The sequence below is a fragment of the Trichomycterus rosablanca genome, chromosome 5 (assembly GCF_030014385.1).
Source record: "Trichomycterus rosablanca isolate fTriRos1 chromosome 5, fTriRos1.hap1, whole genome shotgun sequence".
Lineage (NCBI taxonomy): Eukaryota > Metazoa > Chordata > Actinopteri > Siluriformes > Trichomycteridae > Trichomycterus > Trichomycterus rosablanca.
The window spans coordinates 48,716,616-48,740,358 of NC_085992.1; the positions used below are offsets into that span (position 1 = coordinate 48,716,616).

At 40.7% G+C, this 23,743-nt stretch overlaps 1 protein-coding gene across 1 annotated transcript; it reads left to right on the top strand.

Moving 5' to 3' along the window:
• The first annotated feature begins 367 nt into the window (after window positions 1–367).
• Window positions 368–22,149, top strand: sgms2a (sphingomyelin synthase 2a). The gene is made up of 5 exons (XM_062995302.1): window positions 368–795; window positions 8,624–8,741; window positions 11,606–11,759; window positions 11,908–12,074; window positions 21,967–22,149. Exons 1-5 carry the CDS (start codon window positions 368–370, stop codon window positions 22,147–22,149), a joined length of 1,050 nt encoding a protein of 349 aa, XP_062851372.1.
• The last annotated feature ends 1,594 nt before the right edge of the window (window positions 22,150–23,743 follow it).

The window sequence follows — 23,743 nt, forward strand, 5'->3', positions numbered from 1 at the left end:
ACTTGGCACTGGATAATGTTTACAGATCAATTTCTGTTTACGAGCACAAAAGGCAAGCAATTCCAATTACTGTCAAAAACTATAATATTCTGTTCTCAACACAGGACTATTGAGTGCATTTGTTTGTGGCTATAAAGAGCTTGTATTGATTACAAATACCTACTAAAAATGACTGAACTCTTTTTAGTGCCCACATGAGATCAGCTTTCCTCCTTGTGTGTTTCAGCTGGAGTGCCACACCTGAAACCACAAAGCCTGAAGCCTTTCATTTGCAGCACTGACGTGGACGACTTTTCAGGAAACGGCTCGGCCCGTCAGATCAGACTGGTGTGTGATTAGTGGGTAGAGTGTGCTTGTGGGGGAATTCATGGCATCGGTGGACCACCAGTGCGAGCTACACCCAAAAGATGCCCACACGCACGCTGCCGTCCACCCGCAATGTCCCGTGCACAGCCCGGCGGCACAGGAGGCCAAGAACGGCAGCTTCCGAAAGGGCCTGAGCAGACACCGGGACTATGTGAAGATTCAAGTACCTGAGGGTAAGGGCAAGCCTCTGCCCATGGAGTGGTGGAAGACAGTGCTGGCATTGATGTACGCAGCGTTCAACCTCGTTCTGACCACGGTGATGATCACAGTGGTGCACGAGAGGGTTCCAGCCAAAGAGAACAGCCCGCCACTGCCGGATAAGTTTTTTGACTTTGTGGACCGCGTGAAGTGGGCTTTCACAGTGACCGAGGTGAACGGGATGCTGCTGGTGGTGATTTGGTCCATACAGTGGCTATTTCACAAGTACCGGTAAGAAAAAAAAAACATTTGTGACATTTATAACTCATGAACAAGGGTGAATTACTTAAAAAAGCAAACACATATAAAAGTTAATAGTCAAGTTAAGTGATTTGGCTATTTGGGCAGTTTGCACAACAATTGCACAACATAATGGAACAATTCTGCACCTTGTTTTGCTTGGGAGGTACTTGGGATAATGTGGTGAGCAGCAATTTTGAAGTCTTACCACAAATCCCAAGATTAAAATTCTGTCTGAGACACTTAAAGACACTGATTTACTTTAGCAGAGTGCTTAACTAAAAATGATGATACCACCCAGGGGCGGAAATCCTTTCTGCCAGAGGATTGCACCCCTCCTTCCCCCAATATCTTTGTAAAAATAACTATACTATCATTCTCTATTCTCATAGCCTATTTAAAACATCTTAAACCACAGTAACAGTAGATATACACAGATCAGCTCTAACATTAAAACCACCTCCTGGTTTCTGCACTCACTGTCCATTTTATCAGCTCCACTTACCATATAGAGGCACTTTGTAGTTCTACAATTACTGACTGTAGTCCATCTGTTTCTCTACATACTTTTTAGCCTGCTTTCACCCTGTTCTTCAATGGTCAGGACCCCCACATGACCACCACAGAGCAGGTATTATTTAGGTGGTGGATCATTCTCAGCACTGCAGTGACACTGACATGGTGGTGGTGTGTTAGTGTGTGTTGTGATCGTATGAGTGGATCAGACACAGCAGCGCTGCTGGAGTTTTTAAACACCTCACTGTCACTGCTGGACTGAGAATAGTCCACCAACCAAATACATCCAGCCAACAGCACCATGTGGGCAGCATCCTGTGACCACTGAAACTCAAACAGCAGCAATAGATGAGCGATCGTCTCTGACTTTACATCTACAAGGTGGACCAACTAGGTAGGAGTGTCTAATAGAGTGGCCAGTGAGTGGGCACGGTATTTAAAAACTCCAGCAGCGCTGCTGTGTCTGATCCACTCATACCAGCACAACACACACTAACACACCACCACCATGTCAGTGTCACTGCAGTGCTGAGAATGATCCAGATGGACTGCCATCTGTTTCTCTACATAACTTTTTAGACTGCTTTCACCCTGTTCTTCAATGGTCAGGACCCCCACAGGACCACCACAGAGCAGGTATTATTTAGGTTACAGTTATTACAGTCAGTAATTGTAGAACTACGAAGTGCTTCTATATGGTTTCAGTGTGTAGTTTGCATGTTCTCCCCGTGTTCATGTGGGTTTACTTCGGGTGCTCCGGTTTCCTCCCACAGTCCAAAGACATGCTAGTGAGGTAAATTGGAGACACTAAATTGTCCATGACTGTGTTCAATATAACCTTGTGAACTGATGAATCTTGTGTAATGAGTAACTACCGTTCCTGTCATGAATGTAACCAAAGTGTAAAACATGACATCAAAATTCTAATGAACAATAAACATCACACTACACGACTGATCGGCGATATGTGACCCCCACACACTACACCATCTACCACCAGGAGGAATCTCAGATGAGTCTGTCTGGTCTCCCAAACTACATTTTGCCATAAAAACACACGCAAGAAGTGACGAGGGGTTTAATGATACCACATGTGAGACAGGTTTATCCTTCTAAAAATAGTTCTCAGAAAGAAGCGAGTGATCCGAGCTGTTTGTGTCCTGATATGCAGTAAAAAAGCAAAGAGGAAAAGAAAAGAATCTGGGTGAATCACGGCCAGCTGTGATTGTATGTTTTGCAGAGAGTGTTGGAGATAAACAAATACTTAAGCAATGCAACATAGGGAATTATGGTTTGGCGTGGACAATAAGGTTGCAAATACTGTAAATCTTGTGTGTGTTGATGTATTTTGATAGAAACTGCGAGGAAAACTTCAGAAAGTTTCCACACTTTTTTTTTTAAACTCTATTTATTAAGAATCACTTTTCACTCTTCACCTTCTAATGCATTTTTTCAGTGCCGTAACCAACTTTTTAATGCTGTCAGCAAAAAATGTTTTTGGTTGAGCTCGTAGCCACTGATGCAGCGCTACTTTTACATCATCATCACATGAAAATCCTCTTCCATTTAAAGCTTCTTTAAGCGTCCAAAAAGGTGGAAATCAGATGGAGCTAAATCCAGACTATAAGCTCTCTCAGACACAACCGATTACTCCTCCACTGTTTCCAACCAGAATATAGAAGTGTGGAAACTTCTGAAGATCCCTGGTATGATACACAAAGACTTGTAGAATAACTTACAGTTTGATCGTAAAGAATTCACAAATATAAATACTGATAAATATGGTATAAAAAAGTTACTTTTATACCCAAAAGTCCTAATCACTTCCTGACATGAGAGTTTGCGAGAAGTGAAGAATTCAGCCAAGGTTGCCATCTGTGGGCTTGGCAGTGTCATTGCATGATAAGTGGTTTGGTTGGATCTTCTTGTTTATTGTCTATAGCAGATGCCTTTTTATTCAAAGCTACTTACATCAGGATACAATTTGAGCAATTGAGGGGCCAGATGGGCAGTGGTGAGGCTTGAACCAGCAACCTTCTGATTACTAGTGAAGTACCTTAACCGCTGAGCTACTGCCTATCATATTTACAATGCAGGTCCAGTTCTAAACATGATTTTTGGAATTTGAATTTTGAACCTAAGTGTGCCAACGTGACCCTAAACATGATTGGTTTCTGGGAGACCGGACCCACAACAACCCTGACTAAGATAAAATGAAGATGAATGAAACAGTGAACCATCAAATACAGATCAGGTCTACCATAAAAATGTGCTTAATTTCACAGACCTCGTTTACAGAAATCATAGATTTTTACAGATAGATTACATGTGTCACACTAGGAGCCTTTGTGTGCTCCAGTGTGCCTAGTTGCCACACCCTCTCTTTCGATTGGTTCCCAAGGACTAATGGGCTCCAGCTGCCCTCTATTTAAGAGGTGTGCTGGAGCACAAACATGGGGAACTGTTTTGTTTTCATGTGGACTTTTGGTGAGCACGGTAGGGGTTTTGTTTCTAGCCTATGTTCCTAGCTTATGTTTAGCCTATGTTCCTAGCTTATGCTTAGCCTATGTTCCTAGCTTATGCTTAGCCTATGTTCCTAGCTTATGTTTAGCCAGTGTTCCTAGCCTGTGTTTAGCCAGTGTTCTTAGCCTGTGTTTCTAGCCTATGTTCCTAGCTTATGTTTAGCCTATGTTCCTAGCTTATGTTTAGCCTATGTTCCTAGCTTATGTTTAACCAATGTTCCTAGCTTATGTTTAGCCAATGTGCCTAGCCTATGTTTAGCCTATGTTACCAACGATGTTCTTAGTTTATGCTCATGTCAAGTCATGTTAGTAGTTTATGCTCATGTCAAGTCATGTTAGTAGTTTATGCTCATGTCAAGTCATGTTAGTAGTTTATGCTCATGTCAAGTCATGTTAGCAGTTTATGCTCATGTCAAGTCATGTTAGTAGTTTATGCTCATGTCAAGTCATGTTAGTAGTTTATGCTCATGTCAAGTCATGTTAGTAGTTTATGCTCATGTCAAGTCATGGTAGATAGCACTGTTCTTTATTAATAAATATATTAGTAGACATCTCTGCGTGTGTGTCCGCCCCCTTTTGCCTCGGTCCGTTGACCCCGCGTGACAACATGGAAGCTACAACACACAGCACAGCTACCTTAATGGTTGAATGTAAACCTAGAACATCCAGCGACGGTGTGAGGCTTCAATAAACAATAAACAAGAAGAAGATTTTTTTCTCCAGCCCAGCGATCCCCAAGCTATTTTGCACCACGGACCGGTTTATATAAGATATAATTTCATGGACCGGCGGGGGCAGAAGGATTTAAAATAAAATGATACGACGAGCATTATAAAAAACACAAAGTGATAACAATACTCCCCAGCAATGATGGGAAATCTGTGGGAACCCTGAGCTTTTTTTACTGCGATGAGATGCTCCCAACTTTTAGCATTTTATCTAGCTTGTGGGATTCATTTTTTGGTATCACATGACTGAAATAGGTACGTGTCAAACGCGTTATTCAGAGAGAATTTGTTTTTTCAAAATAACACATCTTTCAGAGTGTGCTTGTCAATAAAACAGAAAAAAAATTATTTAGTATTTCCGAGCAGCCCGGTAATAAATGACCAGTACGGGTCTATGGTCCGGTGGTTTGGGACCACTGCTGTAGCTCTGCAATTTTTCTAATTGCTGCCTGTTTGTATCACTAAATACTGTAATAGTTTATAACTGCAAACTGTAATCTACCAAGAAGCACTGAAGTGCAATTCTGATTTCATTTTCATCAACCTCTTTATCCTGGTCTGAGGCATGGAAGGGCCAGTTTCCCTGGGAAACTGGTGACCTGTCCAGTGTGTTTCCTGCCTTTTCCCAGTGAATTGTACCCACCGTGACTCTGAATAAGATAAAGTATGGAAAAACAGACAATGAATGAATGAAATGTATTAACATCTTTTACATGTATCAAGTAATAATGGATGTAGCTTCCTTGGAATGGGGATTATTTGAATGTACATTTGAAAGATTGCATTTACAGGCTAATTATATTATACGTACAAGTAAGCATTATAGAAATTCATTTAGTTCAAATGATCTCTAATTACTGTGTTATCTAATTACTGAACATTTCTCTGTCTGTTCCTGTTATTCTGGTACTGAATACTCTGAGGTGGATGATGAGCCTTCAGATAAACAAAAACATGAATGCAGTAAAATTGCATTCATGTTTTACTTAGAAATAATCTAATAAAACTAAGATTTATGCAGCTCCACATTATCTGTATGTAGCTACTGCAAAATAAAATGTGTTTAAATGTGCAGTATTTCATCTTTACCGTTTATTCCCCTAAGATCAAACATACAGTGAATTTATGTTGTATTTAGACTCCTTGACTTTTTGCAGTGTTACTGTGTTGTGGATATGATTTTGAAAGGATATAATTGCCATTTAAGGCACTCAGACTCACAACAGTAACCCACTTCCGCTGGGATTCAGGTTTCACCTCCCCATTATTTTAAAAGTATATAATGGCCACTGAAAAGCATTGTCTCAAATGCAGACTACTACATTTTATTGTACATAATTATTTATTTATTATTTACTGGAGCGCTGGGTGGCATGATGGTAAATTACACTAGCCTACTACCACTGTGATCCAGGAATCCAGGGTTCAAATCTTAGTGATGCTATCAGCCCCATGTCCAAAGGGGGGTCAAGGGGGGTGACTACACTTGTCTTAAGCCTAGATAGAAATAGGATGGCTGCTTCAGAAAAGACATCTAGTGTAAAAACTGTGCCAAATCCACTGTTGGAAAAACAGGTTATTATGTACTTTACTGTGAATACAATTAATGAAAATACATACATAACATAATACAATACAATACAGTACATACATAACACAGTATTTGTGCTTTTTTTATTTATTTATTTATTAGGATTTTAACGTCATGTTTTACACTTTGGTTACATTAATGACAGGAACGGTAGTTACTGGTTACACAAGATTCATGGTTACACAAGATTCATCAGTTCAAGTTTTAATGTCAAACACAGTCATGAACAATTTTGTATCTCCGATTTACCTCACTTGCACGTCTTTGTACTGTGGGAGGAAACCGGAGCTCCCGGAGGAAACCCATGCAGACAGAGGGAGAACATGCAAACTCCACACAGAAAGGACCCGGATAGCTCCACCTTGGAATCAAACCCAGGACCTTCTTGCTGGGAGGCAACAGTGCTACCCACCTAGCCACCCTTGTGATTTTTTTAAGTGATACACAGTATGTCACTTGTTGGCTGTACAAACATATTTTGTATAATATGGATGGATAAGTTTAAGCTATTTTGGATAATAAACTTACACTTGAGATTGTGTGTGAAGTGCATTAATATACAGTGTATCACAAAAGTGAGTACACCCCTCACATTTCTGCAAATATTTCATTATATCTTTTCATGGGACAACACTATAGACATGAAACTTGGATATAACTTAGAGTAGTCAGTGTACAGCTTGTATAGCAGTGTAGATTTACTGTCTTCTGAAAATAACTCAACACACAGCCATTAATGTCTAAATAGCTGGCAACATAAGTGAGTACACCCCACAGTGAACATGTCCAAATTGTGCCCAAATGTGTCGTTGTCCCTCCCTGGTGTCATGTGTCAAGGTTCCAGGTGTAAATGGGGAGCAGGGCTGTTAAATTTGGTGTTTTGGTTACAATTCTCTCATACTGGCCACTGGATATTCAACATGGCACCTCATGGCAAAGAACTCTCTGAGGATGTGAGAAATAGAATTGTTGCTCTCCACAAAGATGGCCTGGGCTATAAGAAGATTGCTAACACCCTGAAACTGAGCTACAGCATGGTGGCCAAGGTCATACAGCGGTTTTCCAGGACAGGTTCCACTCGGAACAGGCTTCGCCAGGGTCGACCAAAGAAGTTGAGTCCACGTGTTCGGCGTCATATCCAGAGGTTGGCTTTAAAAAATAGACACATGAGTGTTGCCAGCATTGCTGCAGAGGTTGAAGACGTGGGAGGTCAGCCTGTCAGTGCTCAGACCATACGCCGCACACTGCATCAACTCGGTCTGCATGGTCGTCATCCCAGAAGGAAGCTGACGCACAAGAAAGCCAGCAAACAGTTTGCTGAAGACAAGCAGTCCAAGAACATGGATTACTGGAATGCCCTGTGGTCTGACGAGACCAAGATAAACTTGTTTGGCTCAGATGGTGTCCAGCATGTGTGGCGGCGCCCTGGTGAGAAGTACCAAGACAACTGTATCTTGCCTACAGTCAAGCATGGTGGTGGTAGCATCATGGTCTTGGGCTGCATGAGTGTTGCTGGCACTGGGGAGCTGCAGTTCATTGAGGGAAACATGAATTCCAACATGTACTGTGACATTCTGAAACAGAGCATGATCCCCTCCCTTCGAAAACTGGGCCTCATGGCAGTTTTCCAACAGGATAACGACCCCAAACACAACCTCCAAGATGACAACTGCCTTGCTGAGGAAGCTGAAGGTAAAGGTGATGGACTAAACCCAATTGAGCACCTGTGGCGCATCCTCAAGTGGAAGGTGGAGGAGTTCAAGGTGTCTAACATCCACCAGCTCCATGATGTCATCATGGAGGAGTGGAAGAGGATTCCAGTAGCAACCTGTGCAGCTCTGGTGAATTCCATGCCCAGGAGGGTTAAGGCAGTGCTGGATAATAATGGTGGTCACACAAAATATTGACACTTTGGGCACAATTTGGACATGTTCACTGTGGGGTGTACTCACTTATGTTGCCAGCCATTTAGACATTAATGGCTGTGTGTTGAGTTATTTTCAGAAGACAGTAAATCTACACTGCTATACAAGCTGTACACTGACTACTCTAAGTTATATCCAAGTTTTATTTCTATAGTGTTGTCCCATGAAAAGATATAATAAAATATTTGCAGAAATGTGAGGGGTGTACTCACTTTTGTGATACACTGTATGATTAGTTGAAGACTTTACCTTCAAAGGAAAAATGCTTTTAAAACACAAGTGTAAATAAGTCTGTTTGAGTATTTGTAAATGTATTAAAGGACATTAGCCTCTCAGAGTAACGTCTGTTAAAAGCTGTATTACACATCACACACAGCCCCTTTCATTGAGGATGTGCTGCACTTGCGACAGATCTTCTCAGTAACTGATATTAGATTACCCCCGCCCATCTACTCACGATGATTTACACTCAAAAGCATCTAACGGGACGAGCGCTCCACAGTTTATTCACTCGGTTCTTCTGTGCTGCTTTTCTAGGGCCATCATTGGCAGAAGATTCTTCTTTCTGATGGGCACGTTGTACCTGTACCGCTGCATCACCATGTATGTCACCACACTGCCAGTGCCTGGCATGCACTTTACCTGCGCGCCAAAGGTAAACACTGCTGGAAAAAAAAAAAAACTGTTTCTTAATGCTTTTTCCTTTATTCTAACCCATCCACTTTCAGGGTTTGATCAGTGACAAAGTCAACACCTCCTGCTAATTTTCTATCTGACTGTATAAACACTGAAGCTTACATTGCAATTCCACCCCTCTCTCCCAATACACTTCTGTCTGTGTATCCATTCATTCATCTATCAATCCATGCGTAATCTTTTCTTTTTTCTTTCTCCATGCATGTCATATTTCCCTGACTTTTCCCTCCCATTGTCCCATTATATCTCTCAATGCATATTTTTGCCAAACTACAGCCAGGTCGCCATTGCTGGGCACTTCTATTAGGTGTGACTGGTATAGGGGAAAGTTTAAAACCTTGCAATGTGGTGGCCTCCAAGACATTGATGTTGAGAAGGTCTAGAAAGTAGCATTTGTTGCTTTAAAATGTGTACTTGTTGGTTCTTAGCATTAACGGTGCTCCTACAGATGTACTGTATGTGATGTAGGTTACACATCCATATGGGCACTAATTCACCCTCATTCTATCCCATACCTTGGCATTTAAACTTTTCCTACTAGCAGGATCTAAATATACCATTTTTGCATTGCTTTGGCCATTATCTCCGTAAACAATCTGAACAACTCCACTGTGCATCAGGTTTTAGGGTATTGTTGACGTGTAGCTTCCACTGTGCATAGTACCTGCAACAAGCATTTTTTGATGCAGCAATAAGCATTTATCAGACCCGTGTGATATCCATCACTAAATAATGCAACACTAACCCAACGCCTTACTCACAAAGATTTATTCAGACTTCTTGAATAATTTAAAGAAATGGAAGGTAAAATACTTACAACACGTGTCATTGCTCATTAAGAATTCCTAACCTGTTGGATTTGCCCAACCTACAGGATTATATGCTGCTGGTTTTGGCGAGCCTAGAGTTGTCTTTAATTCTAACAAACTAGGCCCTGCTCAGATGCTCCTGTAATACTCAATCACTGCATCACTTGTTAAAGATTTTTTTTACCAGTTTGTTTATTATTGTTTGTTTATTAGGATTTTAACGTCATGTTTTACACTTTGGTTACATTCATGACAGGAACGGTAGTTACTCATTACACAAGATTCATCAGTTCACAAGGTTATATCGAACACAGTCATAGACAATTTAGTGTCTCCAATTCACCTTACTAGCATGTCTTTTGACTGTGGGAGGAAACCGGAGCACCCAGAGGAAACCCACATGGACACGAGGAGAACATGCAAACTCAACACAGAAAGGACCTGGACCGCCCCACCTGGGGATCGAACCCAGGACCTTCTTGCTGTGAGGTGACAGTGCCGCCCACTTAGCCACCATGCCGCCCTTTTTTACCAGTAATCTTCAAAAAAGTTTCCGCACTTTTATTTGTTGGTTAAAAGCGATGAGGGTGGGAGGAGTAGTAATTAATCGTATCTGAGAGATGCTTATAGTCCGGATTTAGCTCCATCTGATTTCCATCTTTTTGGACTCTCAGAGAAACTTTAAGGGGAAGTAGATTTTCATGTGATGATGATGTGAAAGCTGCACTGCATCAGTGGCTACCTGTATACACTGTATACACGCTCAACCAAAAACATTGTTTGCAGACGGCATTAAAAGGTTGGTACGACGCTGGGGAAATGCATCAGAAGGTGATTATGTAGAAAAGTTACGTCATTTTCTTAATAAGAATAGAGTTAAAAAAAGACTTTTTGATGAACCCTCGTATTTTTTCGATAGCATTCCTAGTCCTACATCACCACTATTCTAGCTTTTTGGAACATAATGCAAGTATCAACCTCAAAATGAGACAATATTCACAATTAAACAATCAGGTAAATCAGGTAAAACAATAAGTACTATATTGTTGTATTATGTTTAAATACAGACCAAAAACATGACATATTACTGCTTGTTGTTTTATTAGCCTTTCACAGGCTGCCACAACTTCTCTGGAATTAGGGTTTGTGTAATCAATAAGAAGAACAACAGGCCGCTCAGATGGCGCAGCGCTAAAATACGCTAGCACACCAGAGCTGTAATTTAGAATACATCGTATCGAATCGCAGCTCTGCCATCCGGCTGGGCTGGGAGGCCACATGAACAACGTTTGGCTGTTGTTCATCCAGGTAAGGGAGCCGGATAGGGACCTCATAACTGATGCAGTTACGACCTCTGCTGGCTGATTGATGGCGTCTACACGGAGTAATGCTGATGCTCTTGCTTTTTTTGTCCATGTCTTTTCACATTTATGTCATATAATGAATTACAGTTTTACTGAAAACAATCTAGGCGGCACGGTGGCTCGGTGGGTAGCACTGTCGCCTAACAGCAAGAAGGTCCTGGGTTCTGGGTTCGATCCCCAGGCGAGGTGGTCCGGGTCCTTTCTGTGCTGAGTTTGCATGTTCTCCCCGTGTCTGCGTGGGTTTCCTCCGGGAGCTCCGGTTTCCTCCCACAGTCCAAAAACATGCAGGCAGGTTAATTGGATATACAAAATTGCCCTATAGGTGAATGGGTGTGTGTGTGTGTGTCTGCCCTGCGATGAACTGGCGCTTTGTGGGGCTTGAACCAGTGACCTTCTGAGTACTGTTTTCATTCCAGTCATTCTTTCTTTAGCTTTCTCTATTCTTCAGCTATCAATACATCTATCTGCAGAGCCATTCATGTGTCAATGCATCAGTCCAATCCTCATCCAAACGTATTGCCCCACCCTTTTCATTTTCTTAATTGCTTTATATCATCCTGCCTTTCTTTCTTTACATTTTTATTTTCTTTATCACTTTCTCATTTCTCACTATGTCTGTATATGTGTCTCATTATCTCCATCTGTCTCAGCTACACGGAGACTCTCAGGCTAAGTTACAGCGTGTCCTGCAGCTGATCTCCGGAGCTGGCTTGTCCATTACCGGCTCACATATCATGTGTGGTGACTTCCTGTACAGCGGCCATACGGTCATGCTTACCCTCACATATCTGTTCATCAAAGAGTGTAAGTCTCATCTTTCTCAACATCCTTATAAAGACTTTACATTTTAATCAGACAGTTTTAGGTCTAGTGTAGAAGGACAAACCAGTAGTGAAAATGAATCTGTTGTGACAGAATAGAGAAATAATTGGGATCCTTCACTTCTTCTCAGATTCTCCCCGCTCATTCTGGTGGTATCACCTGCTCTGCTGGCTCCTGGCTGCAGTCGGTACGGTGTGTATTCTCGTGGCTCACGAGCACTACACTGTGGATGTGGTGGTAGCATACTTCATCACCTCTCGCCTCTTCTACTGGTACCATACCATGGCCAACTTACAGGTATGTCATCAAGGGCAATGTAGAGAGATGAAATGAAATGCACTGATTACTAACTTCAAACCTGTCATTCATCTTTGAAGAATGCTCTCACAGCAGCACATACACTGCAAAATACACTGATCAGCCATAACATTAAAACCACCTCCTTGTTTCTACACTCACTGTCCATTTTATCAGCTCCACTTACCATATAGAAGCACTTTGGAGTTCTACAATTACTGACTGTAGTCCATCTGTTTCTCTACATACATTTTTAACCTGCTTTCACCCTGTTCATCAATGGTCAGGACCCCCACAGGACCACCACAGAGCAGGTATTATTTAGGTGGTGGATCATTCTCAGCACTGCAGTGACACTGACATGGTGGTGGTGTGTTAGTGTGTGTTGTGCTGGTATGAGTGGATCAGATACAGCAGCGCTGCTGGAGTTTTTAAATACCGTGTCCACTCACTGTCCACTCTATTAGACACTCCTACCTGGTTGGTCCACCTTGTAGATGTAAAGTCAGAGACGATCGCTCATCTATTGCTGCTGTTTGAGTCAGTCATCTTCTAGACCTTCATCAGTGGTCACAGGACGCTGCCCACATGGCGCTGTTGGCTGGATATATTTGGTTGGTAGACTATTCTCAGTCCAGCAGTGACAGTGAGGTGTTTAAAAACTCCAGCAGCGCTGCTGTGTCTGATCCACTCATACCAGCACAACACACACTAACACACCACCACCATGTCAGTGTCACTGCAGTGCTGAGAATGATCCACCACCTAAATAATACCTGCTCTGTGGTGGTCCTGTCGGGGTCCTGACTATTGAAGAACAGCATGAAACGGGGCTAACAAAGGATGTAGAGAAACAGATAAACTACAGTCAGTAATTGTAGAACTACAAAGTGCTTCTATATGGTAAGTGGAGCTGATAAAATGGACAGTGAGTGTAGAAACAAGTAGGATGTTCCAATCTGGCAAGAACGTTTAGAATAGCAGGAACGCCACCAACCCCAGGTCGATTCGGTTCCCCCAATGTTCAATTCATAGCTACGGCCTTGAGACCTTGAGACATAAACAAAAAGCACCGGTTATCCATTTTCATTTACATTACATTTTCAGCATTTAGCAGACGCTTTTATCCAAAGCGACTTACACAATGAGCAACTGAGGGTTAAGGGCCTTGCTCAGGGACCCAACAGTGACAACTTGGTGGTGGCGGGGCTTGAACCGGCAACCTTCTGCTTACTAGTCCAGTACCTTAACCACTGAGCTATCACTGACCTATCCACTGTCAAACAGATGCTGACTGACCTTTGCTTATTCATCAATCATTTAAGCTGGCATTTAAGCTTTTCCACTTCAACCATTTCTTTAGATTTGAGCTTTTTTTTTAATGTGCATTTTTTAAATTTGAAGATGGAGACCCCTGTTCTTAAAGTATTTCTTCTGATATATTCTCAAATGTAACTGAATGAACATAGCACATCTACTGCCTACCTCTAAATGAACCTTTCCCCCTGCGAATGCAAAAAAAAATCAGACCAGACTGACTTTACTGAAACGTTAAGGACTGGATGTCCATGTTTGTGTTCTTTAGTAGTTTTAATGCTGCATAAAGGACACAAGACTTCAAAACAAAAACACACACGCTGACCCTTACAGTATGCCACAGGATTGTACCGTGTGGTTTACAGGGGAAGGTAAAAGAATGAAACGGGACATTAAAATGGCGCTGATCTTCTACTGAACGTGTTTACATGACTCAGAGATCACTCTCATCCATTAGATAGCAGAAGCTTTATGTGATATGACTCCCTGATGGGCTGGGAGTGCTCCCCTAGCACTGAACACTCTCTTACAGAGAGAAAAACAACACTAAAAACAGAATACATTACCACTGTGATTAGGTTCTGACAACAAAAGTAAATAGAAAGAAAGATATCCTTTATTTGTCATATATACATATACAGATGTACAGTACAATGAAATTCTTTCTTCGCATATCCCAGCTGGTGTTGGAAGCTGGGGTCAGAGCGCAGGGTCAGCCAACTTACGGCGCCCCTGGAGCAGACAGGGTTAAGGGCCTTGCTCAAGGACCCAACAGTGGCTACATAGCAGAGCCAGGATTTGAACCGCCAATCTTCCGGTTGATAGCCCAAAGCCCTACCCACTAGGCTACCACAGGCCCCCTTATACAAATACTTACATTTGTTTCAATTTAGAAAGAGCTGCATCACTTTGCTGCTGGGTTTACAAAAATAAATACTAATTGTATAAATGCTTAGGTTTATAGTATCTAAAATGTGTTTTCCAAGTGGCTTTAACTACATGTATGTTTTACTAAATTTGGCATCCAACTTTTACTTTAACTTTTTCTACTAGGTTTCTCAGACCTTGAATTCACTCAAATTTGTTTGCATAATTACACCATTACACCAAATTGTGTGTTTTCTCCACCACAACATGCCTCTACATAATACCCTCACTATTACCATAAGTCTGCCATGTTTGTATTTGTTAGCCGGAAAGTGTGGTGGAGATAAAGACGCTTGAGAGAGCATGTTCAACATTTATCATTGCAAACTAGCCATGATTTCATTGTTTCAGCAACTTGAATTTATCGTGTTCTCTTAACAGAGATGTTCACAAGTCACAAAATACGAGTCCGAGTCGAGTCACGAGTTAATATAATAAACACAAAACATATATTGGAAATGTAGCGTAGAAACAAACAACTAATATGTACGTTCAGATAAAAACAACAACAGATTAGCGAGTGTATTTAGCCGTTTTACTTTGTTTCTTTACTTTCCTAGGTACCAGTTAAAAGCTTAAACTGATGTTTTGTTTTCATTGCAAATCACGGCACAGCGGCCAAAATCCCAAACACAGCAAAATATCCATAACACTGCTTACCTTAGCTTATGTTCCTCCAGATGCTATTAAATTTATAACCGTGTGTCCCATTAGGAACAGAATCCGTTATTTTGTAAATGTGCTTCTAATGAAAAACCTCCAAACATTTTCCCGGTTGTGAAGTAAAACACGAACTCGTTAGAAAGCCGATCAATCGTTTCATTGACGATCATCTGTGTGATGCTGCAAACTAAATACATGCAAATAACAGCATTTCTTACTAACAATTACAATTAGAAGGTCTGATTGGTTCAGAAAGCGGTATATATATATATATATATTAGGGCTGTCGAAGTTAACGCGATAATAACGCATTAACGCAATCTCAATTTAACGCGATTAAAAAAAATAGTGCCGTTAACGCAAATTCTATTTGGCCCTGCGAGTCATCCGTAGTTCATGTTGAGACTTGACCGTGCACCAACGTTTTAACGTCGGACTTGCCACCGCTGGTTTCATTTGCGGTTTGTTAACATAATGTAACCGAGCATTGTAATGATGCACTTGCTTAATAAAGAAATAAATACACGGTATATTTACAAGTTGTCGGGAGCAGAACACTTTATTACTTCCTCTGTTACCGAATAGCAAACAGCTAGAGTCATACTGTTAGCCAAGCATGCTATTCCATGCACTATGGAAGCCCCAAAGGGTCAAAACACACTCACAATGTTTGCTGATGGAGAAATTTTAACCTACAATCTGACATTTATACGAAGTCAAGGGTCTCTTGAGTGAATAAAACTCCCTTACAGTTTTCTCTTGTCCCAGCAGTTTTTAACATCAGTACATTTAGCATAAAATGTGTTCACTATTTTAATTGTAACATTTCACTTAAAAATCCTTGTTTTCTATAACATTTACACAGATTTTTAAAAAATGCGATTAAATGCGATTAATCGCGATTAACTATATGAAATTCTGAGATTAATCGCGATTAAAAATTTTAATCGTTTGACAGCCCTAATATATATATATATATATATATATATATATATATATATATATATATATATATATATATATATATATATATATATAAAATTAGAATATCATGAAAAAGTTGATTTATTTCAGTAATTCCATTTAAAAAGTGAAACTTGTATATTATATTCATTCATTACACACAGACTGATATATTTCAAATGTTTATTTATTTTAATGTTGATGATTTTAACTGACAACTAATAAAAACCGCAAATTCTGTGTCTCAGAAAATTTGAATATTGTGACAAGGTACAATATTGAAGACACCTGGTGCCACACTCTAATCAGCTAATTGACTCAAAACACCTGCAAAGGCCTTTAAATGGTCTTTCAGTCTAGTTCTGTAGGCTACACAATCATGGGGAAGACTGCTGAATTGATAGTTGTCCAAAAGACGACCATTGACTACTTGCACAAGGAGGGCAAGACACAAAGCACATTAATAGAGAGGCGAAGGGAAGGAAAAGATGTGGTAGAAAAAAGTGTACAAGCAATAGCTATAACCGCACCCTGGAGAGGATTGTGAAACAAAACCCATTCAAAAATGTGGGGGAGATTCACAAAGAGTGGACTGCAGCTGGAGTCAGTGCTTCAAGAACCACCACGCACAGACGTATGCAAGACATGGGTTTCAGCTGTCGCATTCCTTGTGTCAAGCCACTCTTGAACAAGAGACAGCGTCAGAAGCGTCCAAGTAATATTCTAATTTTCTGAGATACTGAATTTGGGGTTTTCATTAGTTGTCAGTTATAATCATCAACATTAAAAGAAATAAACATTTGAAATATATCAGTCTGTGTGTAATGAATGAATATAACATTTTCAAGTTTCACTTGTCACGAGTCGAGTCAGAGTCATTTGAAACGAGTCCGAGTCGAGTTTCGGACTTACACGTGACCCCATCTCTGTCTCCTAATATTTCTACCTTTCTAACAATAATAAAGTCAGTAGAGTGCACCGTAAACCAATTTTATCTTAAAAAATAAAAATAACTTAATAATAACATTTATTAATGTCTTTTTCTTATTAGTAACTGCTTTATCATAGCCAAGGTCTTGTTGAGTCCAGACACTGTCCCGATTACACTTGCACAAGACAAGAATACACCCTGAAACATGTCTATCACAGGCTATCACACTCATTTATTTACATTCCATTATACCCTAGAACACATGTGTCAAACTCAAGGCCCACGGGCCAAATCCGGCCCGCCACCTCATTTTATGTGGCCCGTGAGATCTTAAAAGACGTATGATTGTCTTGAAATACACTGTAAAATCGTACATAAACTGCATCTCCCACAATGCATGCCGAATTTGTGACCCGCTAAGTGACCGCATCCCGCCACTAGATGGCGATGTTTCCACATCAGCGTTTAACTGAGGCGATTTTCTAACAAGTGATGTTGAGAAATATTTACAAATAATCCCAAAATGTACAAGAAGAGAAAATTGAAGCAGAAGGAGGAAATTTAATGACAAGTTTGTGCTTTAAGAAGAGAAACCGGTACGTCTCTTGTGTTATGAGGCGTGTCTGTGGTAAAGGAGTACAATATAAATGTAGATATATATTATAAATATACAGTATACATTTCGCATTTTGACACCAAAAACTGAATTTAGCCTCCAAGAAAAACAACAAATTGAAAATGAGAAGCAATTTAAAGTAGCCAATCAGCTTCTGACATGTTTTGGCATTTGGGGAGCAACTGTAAGACCCAAAAGAGAATCACATGTGAAGAAAAAAAATGAGAACATGCCAAACTCTAGAGACAAAAACTAAATCTTAGGATCTAACCAAGGACCTTAAAACTGGGCAGTGCCGACACAACACGCTCCATGACAATTCATTCTAGTTTAATTACATTCATTTGTTGTTTGTTGCTCTTTTAATTAGACTGGCTGTAAGATTTAAAACATAGTTGGGCAATAATAGGAAGGGTTTAGGAGTATAAAATCAACATACTTTCATCTTCATTGAAACAGTTTGGGAAAGGCCCTTTTCTATTTCAGCATGACTGCGCCTGTACACAGAGCAAGGTCTATAAAGACAGGGTTAGGTTTGGTGTGGAGGAACTCCAAACCACAACTCTTTAAACTACTTTGGGACAAGTTGGAATGTTGGAACATCTATTAAATGAAACAGAGGAGAATGTCTTTATATGTACATCCCCTACAATGAAATTCTATACATATCTCAGCTTGTTTTGGGAACTGGTGGCAGTGCAGTGCAGGGTCAGCCGTTATGCCTCACCTCATGCCAAGTTCACACTACACGACTTTCAGAGTTGTTGGATCGCTGTACAGTTCACACTGCACAACTGGATCTCTTGCACTCTGGAGTTGTGGTTTTCACCAGGATGAGTCTGTCTCCCAAACTACATTTTGTCATGAAAACAAACGTGAGAAGTGACGAGGTGTTTAATGATACCACGTCCAAAAATGCACCTCAGAAATAATCGAACAATCAAAGTTGTTTGTGGGCTGATGTGCAGCGTAAAATCAAAGAGGAAAAATAAATGAATCTGAGTGGATTTGGCAACACGACCAGCAGGGATCGTCTGTTCTGTAGTGAGCTGGAGGTTAATAAATATTTTTTGTAATGCAGTGTGGGTATGATGGTTTGGCGTGGATGATAAGGTCACAAATACTGTGACGCTTGAGTGTGTGCTGATGTATTCTGATAGAAACTATATTGTCCCCCTGTCTCGCGTATTTACACTCCTCCCCTGGGTTTCCAAACCCTGTATCTTGCGTTTTCATTGGCTGTAGTTCGACACCGCACTCACTGCCAGTCGGTCGACTGATCCAGATATCTAACATGCTAGATATTTTTCTTCAGTTGGAGAGTGCTCGATGAGCGACCAGCGAGCCGCTGGGATCGAGCTGTTGAACAGTTCACACACAGCGATTGAGAGCCGAGTTTTGAGCCCCGAGCGAACGCCGAGTTGCTCCCGAGCTGCCACATCTAGCGGCGACCAGTCGGCAGTGTGAACTAGGCATTAAGGAGCCTGGAGGTTTAGGGGTCTCAATCTTCGGATCAATAGGGCATATCCCTTACCCCTGACCCACCCAAGCCATGATTTCTAATTCGCTGTCAGTTTCTGATGTCACAAATTTTAATTTTATATTATGTGTGTATACATACATACATACAGTGCCTTGCAAAAGTATTCAGCCCCCTTGAACTTTTCAACCTTTTGCCACATTTCAGGCTTCAAACATAACGATATGAAATTGTAATTTTTTGTGAAGAATCAACAACAAGTGGGACACAATCGTGAAGTGGAACGAAATTTATTGGATATTTTAAACTTTTTTTAGAAATAAAAAACTGAAAAGTGGGGCGTGCAATATTATTCGTCCCCCTTGCGTTAATACTTTGTAGTGCCACCTTTTGCTGCGATTACAGCTGCAAGTCGCTTGGGGTATGTCTCTATCAGTTTTGCACATCGAGAGACAGAAATTTTTGCCCATTCTTCCTTGCAAAACAGCTCGAGCTCAGTGAGGTTGGATGGAGAGCGTTTGTGAACAGCAGTTTTCAGCTCTTTCCACAGATTCTCGATGGGATTCAGGTCTGGACTTTGACTTGGCCATTCTAACACCTGGATACGTTTATTTGTGAACCATTCCATTGTAGATTTTGCTTTATGTTTTGGATCATTGTCTTGTTGGAAGATAAATCTCCGTCCCAGTCTCAGGTCTTTTGCAGACTGCAACAGGTTTTCTTCCAGAATGGTCCTGTATTTGGCTCCATCCATCTTCCCATCAATTTTAACCATCTTCCCTGTCCCTGCTGAAGAAAAGCAGGCCCAAACCATGATGCTGCCACCACCATGTTTGACAGTGGGGATGGTGTGTTCAGGGTGATGAGCTGTGTTGCTTTTACGCCAAACATAACGTTTTGCATTGTGGCCAAAAAGTTCGATTTTGGTTTCATCTGACCAGAGCACCTTCTTCCACATGTTTGGTGTGTCTCCCAGGTGACTTTTTATAGATATCTTTGAGAAATGGCTTTCTTCTTGCCACTCTTCTATAAAGGCCAGATTTGTGCAGTGTACGACTGATTGTGTCCTATGGACAGAGTCTCCCACCTCAGCTGTAGATCTCTGCAGTTCATTCAGAGTGATCATGGGCCTCTTGGCTGCATCTCTGATCAGTCTTCTCCTTGTTTGAGCTGAAAGTTTAGAGGGACGGCCGGGTCTTGGTAGATTTGCAGTGGTCTGATACTCCTTCCATTTCAATATGATCGCTTGCACAGTGCTCCTTGAGATGTTTAAAGCTTGGGAAATCTTTTTGTATCCAAATCCGGCTTTAAACTTCTCCACAACAGTATCTCGGACCTGCCTGGTGTGTTCCTTGGTCTTCATGATGCTCTCTGCGCTTTAAACAGAACTCTGAGACTGTCACAGAGCAGGTGCATTTATACGGAGACTTGATTACACACAGGTGGATTCTATTTATCACCATCAGTCATTTAGGTCAACATTGGATCATTCAGAGATCCTCACTGAACTTCTGGAGTGAGTTTGCTGCACTGAAAGTAAAGGGGCTGAATAATATTGCACGCCCCACTTTTTAGTTTTTTATTTCTAAAAAAAGTTTAAAATATCCAATAAATTTCGTTCCACTTCACGATTGTGTCCCACTTGTTGTTGATTCTTCACAAAAAATTACAATTTCATATCGTTATGTTTGAAGCCTGAAATGTGGCAAAAGGTTGAAAAGTTCAAGGGGGCTGAATACTTTTGCAAGGCACTGTACATACATACATACATATATGATTGGCTACGTCCGAGTGACAGAGCTGGCTGAGGCTCAGTGGTAGATTGGCATCCTGTCCGAGTAAGCTGGACCCCCAAAGCAAACCTACATCTTACTCACTGGTGGCTTGAGTATTGTATCCTATCTTGATCAGGTCCGTTCAGGCTCCACAGCAGACACACGGGTTAAACACACTATTTAAACACCTTACTTGCATTTGGTTTGGGATGCAAACAAGCTCAGGATAAAATAAAAGAATATTGGACTATGGCTATGGACATTTTTGACCTTAAGTTAGTTTCCGTGCTCTGTTTGGATGTTTGTACAGCTTTGTAAACCAGTTTCTGATGCAGGTCAAAGGTAAGAACTAATCTAGAAAAAGTCTCTAAAAGCTAAGAGAGCCTAATCGCTGCCCAGTGCTCCATAATAACAAGTGACCCAAAGCCTGAGGATACAGAGGCAGGTCCAAACTTGATGCCTAAATGATGGCATCCGTGCTTCTTCCTTCATGTTACGCCGATCAGATCCTATTGGCTTCTCCTGATGTAAGGGGATAAGAAGTGTGTGGATTTTTTTAACCAAATGTCTCAGTCTCACTGAGGTTCTAAAATGTTAAAATGAGATGAAATAAAAGACCCCACAGACACACTTACTGTTAAGGCCCATGGTTTTATAATGGGATGTCAAAAATCTGCTCATTTAGATCATTAATTTGATTAATAATGAAAAATTCTGTATTGTTATACAACCTCTTATTTTCAGTCATTATAATTGATTAGCAAATGACTTCTTCTAGCCGACATTAATTATCGACTGAAGCTGTAATCTCTTGCCATGGTGAGGACGAAAATCCATATTTTCACTTTATGCTTGAACGAAATGTGTCTGGATGGCCAAATATAATCCAAAAGCCACTAAAACATGTCTAAGAAGTAAACATGTCTAATGCTTTAACAATACTGGGATGGTATTGGTAAAACAGACAATAATAATGAGTTCTTGTTCATTTAATAATGATTTGTTTGAGGGAATTTATGCAGAACACAAAGGTCATTTCTGAACGTTTGAACGGTTGTATCTCTCGTCCCTTTCCACCCACTTAATGACTGTTAGTCTCAACCACGAACAATATGGCTGCTAATGTGTCTCCCGAGTGCAAATGTACAGTAAAAGCTCAGATTCCTCGTGCTGGAAGTGACTGTCGATCTGCTTTCCGAATTCTGTTCTCTTCCCAACAGACGCTGAAGTGCTCACCCGGCAACTACCTCACCCACACGTGGTGGAACCCCATCTTCAACTTTCTCGAGCGCAACGTGCATTCGCAGGTGCCTTGTTTGTTCTGCTGGCCGACGTGGCCACCGACCTGTCTGAAGAATCCCTGTAAGAACTACTCCATGGTGCAGAGTATTCGGGAGGAGTGAACCCAAGAGGAGTGAAACGACAGCAGACTTGACCCCACACTGTTCCTTTTTAATGATGATCGGTATAAAATGTATGTCATTATTTATGTGTCTAAAGTATCTTTTATATCAAAATACCAAAGACTTGGAGAAAAGGGCAACAAGACAATCAGGTTTAATCAGAATTAAGCACTTAGTACTAAGCATTTCATTTTTTTATGACTACAAAATGAATATCTGCATATTATTAATGCAGAATGTAACATAATTGATGTATAACGTGCAGTGTACATTGCTTTATTGCCAGACAACACCAGACATTTATATTTTACTTTGTTGGCATTTGCTGGTAAAGCAGTGGAAATGCATGTCCAATCGTTTCATATTAACTCGCTTATCTTGCACTTATGGACAACAAATGGAGCAACAATTAAATGTGATTAAGGTAGTAATCATATTGTACTTAGGCCTGGACCTAATCCCTTTAATCAATTATTATTTTATATTTTAAATTTTCATCTACATGCCTTAACATTATTCAAATAAGTAATGTCTGATTTGTGAACAAATTGTATTTTTTGGCTCTGTTTATTGTATTCGAGAAGTGTAGCACCCACACAATGTTAACAAATGTGTTTTTCCTTTAAAAATTCTAGAACAATCCTTATATCTGTATATTATTCATTTATTTCAGACCAACCTACAGAAACAAATGTAAAGCTGACTGGTTATGTCAACTCGTTGGGTAGCACTGTGGCCTCACAGCAAGAAGGTCCTGTGTTTGATTGCCAGATTAGGCGGTCCAGGTTTTGTTTGTTTGTTTATTAGGATTTTAACGTCATGTTTTACACTTTGGTTACATTCATGACAGGAACGGTAGTTACTCATTACACAAGATTCATCACTTCACAAGTTTATATCAAACACAGTCATGGACAATTTAGTGTCTCCAATTCACCTCACTTGCACGTCTTTGGACTGTGGGAGGAAACCGGAGCACCCGGAGGAAACCCACGCAGACACAGGGAGAACATGCAAACTCCACACAGAAAGGACTCAGACCGCCCCACCTGGGGATCGAACCCAGGACCTTCTAGGCAGTCCAGGTCATTTCTGTGTGAAGTTTGCATGTTCTCCCAGTGTCTGTAAGGGTTTCCTCTCACAATACCAAGACATGTAAGTTATGTTAATTTTTAGGTTATATTAGGTTCATTGAACTTAAACTGATGACTTTGGGTAACTTGGCTAATCGAATACCACTGTTTGCCTGCTGTAAGAGCGCTCTCAGAATTTTTTTTGCTGATTTTGACTTTGAACCAATGAAATATTTACATTTTAAAAGCCTCTCCCATCAACCACTGTGACTTATATGATACTATATTTATTTGTGAACTGGTACCTATAGTCAATACTATTATTGCAACAGTATAATAATATAACACCAGCAATGATTGCCCAGCTATTTCTGAATTAATGCACCAGCCAAGAAACGGTGGCATATATATATATATATATATATACCGATCAGCCATGTTTCTACACTCACTGTCCATTTTATCAGCTCCCCTTACCATATAGAAGCACTTTGTAGTTCTACAATTACTGACTGTAGTCC

Coding starts and splice junctions, on each gene's coding strand:
- sgms2a (XM_062995302.1), top strand. CDS start 368: ATGGCATCGGTGGACCACCAGTGCGAGCTACACCCAAAAGATGCCCAC. Junction 796..8,623: donor TGGCTATTTCACAAGTACCG/GTAAGAAAAAAA, acceptor CTGCTTTTCTAG/GGCCATCATTGGCAGAAGAT. Junction 11,760..11,907: donor ATATCTGTTCATCAAAGAGT/GTAAGTCTCATC, acceptor ACTTCTTCTCAG/ATTCTCCCCGCTCATTCTGG.